Below are 8,670 nucleotides of genomic sequence, written 5' to 3' on the forward strand. Positions count from 1 at the left end.
GCAAAAGCAAGGCCAACAGAGCCTGGGAGACAGAGCACCAGCAGCTCGTCTTCCTTCTCCAACCTGAGAGAAGCATCATGGAGCTATGTATCTCCTCAACCAGGCTGACCTAACCAGCAAGCTGCCAAATTTCCCCCAGCCGCCTCAGCATGAAGGTCATTAACTATCCGGCAGTAAATGGTGACTTTGGAGTCAAATGCGTGGCATTTGAGTGAAGCCAGATGGCCCAAATCTGCCAATAAAGGTGGCTACCCCTACTGCCCATCTGAAAAAGGGCCCCTAGTCCATCCACAGAGGCCAGGTGTAAAACTCTTTCATTCCAGAAGTAAAGGGCAGAGGATGTTATAAAATGGGCTGGATATTATGCTGGCTTTGTCTCTGCCAACCTTCTCTATAGCCTCACCTGGAAGAAGCCGGATCCTACACACAAACCCTCTGGTTGCCCCCCTCCCAAACTGTCTTCCAAATACCGGAAGAGTGCATTAGAGAAGAAGAGGCCGGGATGTATGTAACTCAGGAGTACAGTGCTTGCCTAGCCTTCAAATCGGTATGAAGTTCGACCCTAACTAGGGGGGGGGGGGCTGTGGTACACCTACAACCCCAGCTCCTGAGACAGGGGAATGAATGACTTGTAACTTAATGAAGCCCTATCTCCAATCTAAGGGCTGGTGAGAAGGCTCAAAGTATAAAGGCACTTGACACTTAATGCTGAGGACCTGAGCTCCACATGCACAATGACAGGACCATACTCACATACAAAAAAAAAAAAAATTTAATTTTAATTTAAAACCGGTGTTGAGTGACGTTCCTTGGTGCGATACCTGCCTAGCCTTTTCGAAGGTCTAGGTTTCAATCCCCAGTGGTGGGGCCAAGGGGGCCGCGCCTGAGGTAACAAAATACAATCTGGTACACATAAATGCTTCTGTATCAGACACAGGTGTGAGGAAAGAATCCAAAGAAAGGCTGGCTTTTATTAACCCGCTTCTGAAGAATAAGCAACCTTTCAGATGCTTTCAGATGCTTAAAGGCTTTCCAACATTGTCGGCCACCCACCTGTTCACACTTGCAGATGCTTCTGAAATGCAGATTCGTGAACAATTAGCCCATGAGAAGCAAAAACCACTTGGCCACAGGACAACAGAAATAGGGAAGGGACCTCACGAATAAGACATTTCACGCGCGAGTTGCTAATTACCCTCATCTGCATCCTAGAAGGGTCCCGCAGTTGCCTCGCCTTCTCATGCTCATTTATTCCTTTAGAACCCGGAGTCAAGGAAGCGGGGGAGAAAGGAGGAATTTGCCATACCAGGGAGATAGGGCAATCCAGATCCCCAAGTTTACCGCACCCGCCGAGGGACAGTCTCAAAGAGGCCATCTGCAGAAAGGCTACACTCAAAATGCAATTTATCAGAACGAGTCTCCGGGTCTGCAGGCGGCCAAGCCGGGCAGGAGGAGAGAAGGGGAGTTGGCGTGGACAGTTTGCCGCGGACGTCGGCCGCGACCACAGGCCTTTCACCGCCATGCAGCGCTCGGCTCCAGGCCGGAGCGCGCGCGGGGGGCCGTGGGGGAGCGCGCCGCACGGTCCCAGCGCGCCGGCGGCCGCGACTCCCACAGGTGGGAGGCGAGCGGTCCCCCAGCTCCTCGCCGGGGAAGGGGACGCGCGGCTCGGTAGGACCGCAACAGGGGACCCAGGGACTCTGCATTACGGGAGGCGCGGCGTGAGAGGCCAGTTAGGGTTCCCGCCGCGCGGCTCGCCTAGGTTCCCTCGGCCTGGAGCGCAAGGTCCCCCCTCCACCCCCACCCCTTACCCGCGAGCGACCGGTGCAGTCGGAGACGCTGCCCGCCAGCCTCGGCCTCCTCCGGGCGCGGTTAAGCCGCGCGGGCGGGCGGCTGGTTGCATGCGCCGCGGCACGTACGAGCCCGCACGGGCACACGCGGGCGGGGGCAGGGCGCCGGAGCCGAGCAGGGGACCCGTGCCCGCGACCGCCCCGCTCCCGGCCCTTACCACCCCACCGGGCTCGCCTCCACCCTCACTCCCCTACCCCCGGGCCCCTCACCCGTGCTGGCCTTGAGGTTCTCCCGCAAGAAGTGGCCGCTGGAGAGATGCTGGAGGCCAAAGTTCTGGGCGATCCTCTGGCATACCGTGCCCTTACCCGAGCCGGGCGGCCCGAGGATGACCGCGCGCAGGAGTTTGGAAGCCATGGCTTTGGCGGGGAATGGGTGGCCTGGACCGCAGCCCGCGCACTTTGCCCGACAGCCCCTGCCTCGGCACCCTCCGCAAGCGGGGATTCGCCTGCCACCCCTATAGGGGAAGGAGAGGCTTTTTAAGACCGCCCCGCCCCTCAGCCCCGCCCTCCGCCACCTCCTCGCCCCGGGCCACGCCGGTGCAACGCTGCGGGAGCCCCCGCCCTGCGAGCTCGGCCCTCTAGGGTCAGAGGTCAGTTAGACCCACCGGGTACCTTCCCTGCACCCTAGCCCGGGTGCGCGATCCCGGGGATCCCCTGCCGGTCCCCGCACGTGGGCTGAGCGGGAGCCGTTCGCCGGCCGCTTCTCGGTGACCGTCGCATCCCCAGAGTGGCGGCCGCCTGAAACTAGGGGGGCCCACCTCCGCCCCAGCAGCCGGAGAGGGACACACCTCGGCGGAAAGGAGCGCGGCTAGGATCTCGCTGGGCGGCGCCGCCTCTGCCTGGCCGGCCGCGCGGGACTCGCTTCTTACGTAAGCTGGGAGCCGGCTCCCCGCTACAGCCGCCGCGCCCCCTCCTCTCCCCTCCCCTCCACTCCCGGCGCGTCCGGGGCCAGGCTGAGACTGCGGGGGCGAACGGAGCTGGAGACGCCCTGAGAGAAAGGAACCGCCTGGGGACCCAGGCTATTGTCAAGGGGAAGGAAAAACACCACTTGTTGAGCGCCACTGGGCGTCCAATTCTAGGCTGTGTGATATTATTATGCAACCTTTGCAGGTACGGATGGAGAAAGGCTTGGTATACGAACCATTCATTCATATACTTAGCAATGTTATTTGTTTTCATCCATGTGGGGGGATCGAACCCCCTGAGACTATCCCTTAAACCAGGGCATCCACAGAAGGTCCCGGCAAGAGTATAAAAAGTTGTGGGCGGGCCTGAACTACATATTGATACCGGCTCAAAAAAAAGAAACACCAAAGCTGGGTGGTGGTGGTAGCCCACACACCTTCAATCCCAGCAGAGGCAGGTAAGGATCTCTGAGTTCCAGGCCAGCAAGGTCTACTGAGCGAGTTCCAGGACAGCTAGGGCTACACAGAGAAACCTGTCTCAAAAAACCGAAAAGAAAGAAACTTTATTGTGTGCCCAACGCTGTTTTGTGTGCTTGATATACAGCAACGACAAGTGGTCGAATCCTGCCTCCATAGTTGCAGCCATAGTTTTGAACCCAAAGCCCAGCGCCCTGGAAACGGGGAGTAAAAAGGATGCCTTTCGCTTGTACTCCAATCTGTAGCCAGATGATTCCAGGATGTGTTATTTCCAACACCCTACTCACCATCTCAAATGGAGGCTTTCTTTTCCTTGCCTCTCACATATACAAACACATACTGCTACATGCCTCTGCCTTTGTTTTGTTTTGAATCAGGATTTCGCTTTGTAGCCTAGGCTGGTCTTGAACTCACGATGCTCTTGCCACAGCTTTCTTAATACCAGGATTACAGGAATGGGTCACCAAGCCCTTCTGCCCCCTCTCTCAATTTTGTTTCCAAGTTACATGAAAGCTCTCAATTTCCCACCCCAACTACTGGGATAATCACCTGCAAATCTGTCTTTGCACACTTCTGTCTCCACTACAGTTACTAGAAATACTGCTAAAGTAAAATCCCATTTCCATTACTTCCCCCGCCTCGGTGTGACCCACCTCCCTTCCTAAGGTTCCTGCCTTCCTTGCAAGACTCCTTTGCAGAGGTCTCACCAGTGCTATCCATAACTGAGAGATGGTGAGGAGCCGTACAGAGGGACACTGTAGGAAAGAGCCTCCTCTGGATTTCTGAATGTTGGGTGTTGTGGAGGCAGGAGACAGAGCCTGAGATGGTGTCTTGCCAACCCAGCTCCCCTCATTGCCATTCCACACACAGCCTTGACAAGACAGCACACTCAGGCCACCAACCCCGTGCCAACGTTTGTTCCATAGACTCCTTTCCTAAAGTATCCCAATGTGCTATAGACTTTATTCCAAGCTCCTTAGGTGAGTCTTTGCTGAAGAACAAGGGACACACAAAGCCAGGTGGTGAGGGGACTTAAGTCTTCAGGTCCTTATGCTATAATAAACAGCTGATCGTTCTTTACAGTGAGACAAGAGCACACATCAGATCCACCAGGAGAGCTTGTTAAAGCACATTGCTGAGGGCCAGGGAAGCAGCTCACTTATAGAGTGCTTGCCACAGAAGCATGAGGACTTGAGTTCAATCCCCAGCACCCATGTATAAAAGGTTGGGTACAGTGCTGGGAGGTGGTGACAGGAGATGACCTGGGACTTACTGGCCAGCCAGTCCAGTCAGATTGGTGAGTTTCCGGGTTCAATGAGAGACCTCATCTCAGAATATAAGGGGAGCCACCTTCCTTTGGTCCTCCATTCAACGGGAGGACTCTGATAGTTCACCACAGGATCAATGGTGTCGGTGTCGTCGGTGGGGAATTTAGCTGCTTCTTTTCAGGGAACCTTGAAAAGACAGTCAACAAACAGAAGTGCATTTTGGAGAAAACAGCCTGAAGCTGTTGACCTTGACATGATTTCGAAGATACACAAACCTGACTTTATCTCTTTAAAAAGCCCAGTAGGGCTCAGCATGGAGGAATGAGCAAGTGGGTCTCTGAGTTCAAGACCAGCCTGGTGTAGAGTGCCTTACAGGAAAGCCAGGGCTACATAGACATAATGAGATTGATATCTCTCTCTCTCTCTCTCTCTCTCTCTCTCTCTCTCTCTCTCTCTCTCTCTCACACACACACACACACACACACACACACACACACACACACACACAGAGCCCAGTATGGGGGTGGAGAGATGGCTCAGCAGCAGTTAAGAGTATTAGCTGTTCTTTCAGAGGACCCAGGTTCCATTCCCTACACCCATATGACAGCTCACAACCATCTGTAACTCCAGGTCCAAGAGGACTGGCCTCCTCAGGTACCAGGAATGCATGTCATACACAGACATATATGCAGGCAAAATACCGATCCACATAAAATCAAGTTAAAATAAAATTGTAAGCCGGAAGGTGGTGGCGCACGCCTGTAATCCCAGCACTTGGGAGGCAGAGGCAGGTGAATCTCTGAGTTTGGAGCCAGCCTGGTCTACAAAGCGAGCTCCAGGTCAGCCAGGACTGTTACACAGAGAAACAAAAAAAAAAAAAAAAAGGATGAGGCTGAGGAGATAGATTAGTGGTTATGAGCACTGGTTGGTCTTCCAGAGGACTCAGGTTTGATTCCCAGCACCCACATGGTGCTCACAACCATTTGTAGCTCCAGTTCCAGGAGATCCATCCAATACCCTCCTCCGACCTCTATGGACACACACACACACAGAATAAATAATTAAAAAAAAAAAAAAAACTTTGTAAGAGTGGGTGGGCACACTTTTAGTCCTGACACCAGAGAGGCAAAGGCAGGCAGGTCTCTGAGTTCAAGGACAGCCAGGGCTACATAGTGAGACTCTTGTCTCCAAAAAAAGGGAGGGAGGATGGCAGGTAAAATTCTTTAAAGATTCTTTTTATATGTGTGTGAATGTATGTATGTGTAACATATGTGCGCAGGTGCCCTCAGATGCTGGAAGAGAATATTGGATTCCCCAGGAATTAGAATCAAGGCAATTGTGAGTCATCCAATGTGTGTCCTAGGAACCAAATCCAGGTCCTCTATAAGCATAGCAAGTGCTTTTAACTGCTGAACCATCTCTCTAGTCCCAGAAGAAGCAAGTACATTGTTAATGAATGGTAAATATGTTGCTTAAACTGTTAAAAATAATAAGGCAGAGTGTATTTCTTAAAGATAACCAGCTTCAACTTCTGGCTTTCACATGCATGTGCACAAACTCTCATGAATACACAACAAATGTAGTAATTATATCATGCCAGACCAATTCATTCCACTATTTGCTGAGGAGTCACCAGACTTTTCTGATTTGTTTTTGCACAAAGACCACATATTTAAAAATGATCATCTTATATCCCTGAAACTTTGCCATTTTAAACTTATTTTCTTATTTTGTGTGCCTGTGTTTTTGTAGGGGATGTTTGGCCATGCACACCATGCACATGTGTTAAGACAGAGGAACAGCCTGCAGGAGTCAACCCTTTCCTGCCACACGTACAGAATCCCATTGTCAGGTTTGGTAGCAAGCACCTTAGCTGTAATGGTCTAATCCAGCTCTCTCTTTTTTTATTTTATTTTATTTTATTTTTTCAGAGCTGAGGACCGAACCCAGGGCCTTGTACTTGCTAGGCAAGCGCTCTACCACTGAGCTAAATCCCCAACCCCCCCCCCCCCACCCTTTTTTTTTTTGTTTTTTGAGACAGGGTCTCACTATGTAGACCAGGCTGACCTCAAACTCACAGATATCCTCCTGCTGGGATCAAAGGTGTACACCACCATACCCAGCTACCATATCTTCTTCGTGCTCAATGTTCTGAGTTGCTGTCTTTATATGATGGAGTACCCTGCTGGAAAGAGGCACAGCCATTCTTTTGCTATGACAGGTGCCAGAAGGCGCTCCGAGTTATTTACAGAGTTCTCCCTTAAGGGTATAGTAACAGTGCCCACCTTGCATCCTGTATTACTATGTTTTGCCCTGGACCTCACTGTGAACTCTTGCAGTCCCCAAGGCCCTCCCCGTGACCCAAAGTGACACCCGTGACATCTGTTTTGGTTTGGGATTCCTTGATGCTTTTGAAACAGTCTCAGCCTGACATTGACTACTAGATCCCCATGCCTTTTTCTGGGGGCTAGGATTACAGGCTTGGACCACCACTCCTAACTGACAGTCCTGTGCTTTATAAGGCAGCAGCGGGAAGACAGTGGGAAGATGATCACTAACATCAGGTCATGTGGGGTCACCTCATCTGTGTAAGCGTTAAACCTGAGGGCTCTTGGTTATCACCCTGATAGGAATCCGTGTGTCTGGAAGATTGGCTTGTATTGTTCTAATCCTGATTTCCCCGAAGGTCAGATGAACAGGCGAGGTTCAGCCTGGAGCCATGGAATTTAGCATGGGTAACTCTAGTTGGGATTCTTTGCTTAATCCATAGGGGCCTGAGGCAGGGGCATCTGTTGGAGATATGGTCTACTATAAGTTTTGACTTATTAAAGGGCATTTATTTATTTATTTATTCCTCTCCCCCCACCTGCAACCCAGGGCCTTGCTTGTGCTTGCTAGGCAAGCGCTCTACCACTGAGCTAAATCCCCAACCCTTTATTTATTTATTTTTATTTCATGTACATTGTTGTTTTGCCATGGGTGTTGAATCTCCAGGAACTGGAGTTACAGACAATTATGAGCCGCCATGTGGTTGCTGGGAATTGAACCAGGTACCTCTGGAAGAGCAGTCAGTGCTCTTGATCACTAAGCCATCTCTCCAACTATTAAAGGCATTTTAAAAAATGTATTTAATTTTATGTGTATGAATGTTTTGCCTCCCTGTATGTCTGTTTGTATGTCTGTGACCATACTTGTGCCTGGTGCCCATTGAGGTCAGAAGAGGATGTAAGATCACTTGGAACTTGAGTTAGAATAATTATGAGCCATCGTGTGGTTGATGGGACTTAAAACCAGGTCCTAGCAGCTAGGCCATCCTTCTAGTCCCTCATTTACTTTCTTGTGTTATTACTGGGTTTGCCAGAAAAGCAACTTTGTTGTTGTTGGTTTTTGTTTTTGTTTTGTTGTTTGTTTGTTTGTTTGTTTTCTCAAGACAGGGTTTCTTTGTGTAGCTTCTGGAGCCTTTCCTAGAACTCACTCTGTAGCCCAGACTGGCCTGGAACTCACAGAGATCCACCTGCCTCTACCTCCCGAGTGCTGGGATTAAAGGTGTGCACCACCACTGCTTTGTTGTTTTAAATGATCCTGGTGCAGCCATTTGATTTTGAGGCTGTGAGTCCTTGGGGACACTTTCTCTAAAATCATAGCTGAACTCTGCTGACCTTGAAGCTAAAGAGCAGGTTAATAAGTCAAGGACGCCAGAGAGAAAACATCCAATTCCAGGTTCCAATCTTTACATTAAAACTACCTTTCTTGCTGGGTGGCCTTGGCGCACGCCTTTAATCCCAGCACTCAGGAGGCAGAGCCAGGCCGATCTCTGTGAGTTTGAGGCCAGCCTGGTATGCAGAGCAAACACCAAAACTACACAGAGAAACTCTGTCTGGAGGGTGGGGGGGGGGGGGAACCCAAGACAAACAAACAAAAAAACTACCTTTCTGAAGAATACCTTCATTTGCCAGGAACCATATTTAGAAACCTAAAATTGTCTTTATCGCTCCAAAAGATACTTGTCCCCATGGGCTCTCTTCCCTGTGGTGTCAACTTTCTCCCCTCTAATCTGAATACCTACATCAAAAATTTTTCCTCCAATACGTGGAGCAGTGTCTGAAGCCACAGGCTCTGTGTTCTCTTGATGAGATCTGAGTCTTGGCTTGTGTTTTGCTAATCCTACCAATG

General features: G+C 50.9%; 1 protein-coding gene across 3 annotated transcripts in view; it reads right to left on the reverse strand.

The window, feature by feature from the left end:
* Nucleotides 1-2,675, reverse strand: part of Ak4 (adenylate kinase 4) — a 51,574-nt gene extending 48,899 nt beyond the window's left edge. Inside the window, exons 1-2 of one of the 3 annotated variants that reach the window (XM_036179349.1) lie at nt 2,636-2,675; nt 2,058-2,302 (exon numbers count right to left, since the gene is read on the reverse strand). In XM_036179349.1, the coding sequence (XP_036035242.1) occupies nt 2,058-2,202 (145 nt within the window). In that variant the 5' untranslated portion in view covers nt 2,203-2,302; nt 2,636-2,675. The other 2 variants (XM_036179348.1, XM_036179347.1) reach the window with 2 other exon arrangements.
* Between the last annotated feature and the right edge of the window lie 5,995 nt (nt 2,676-8,670).

Source organism: Onychomys torridus, chromosome 2, assembly GCF_903995425.1.
Source record: "Onychomys torridus chromosome 2, mOncTor1.1, whole genome shotgun sequence".
Taxonomy (NCBI): domain Eukaryota; kingdom Metazoa; phylum Chordata; class Mammalia; order Rodentia; family Cricetidae; genus Onychomys; species Onychomys torridus.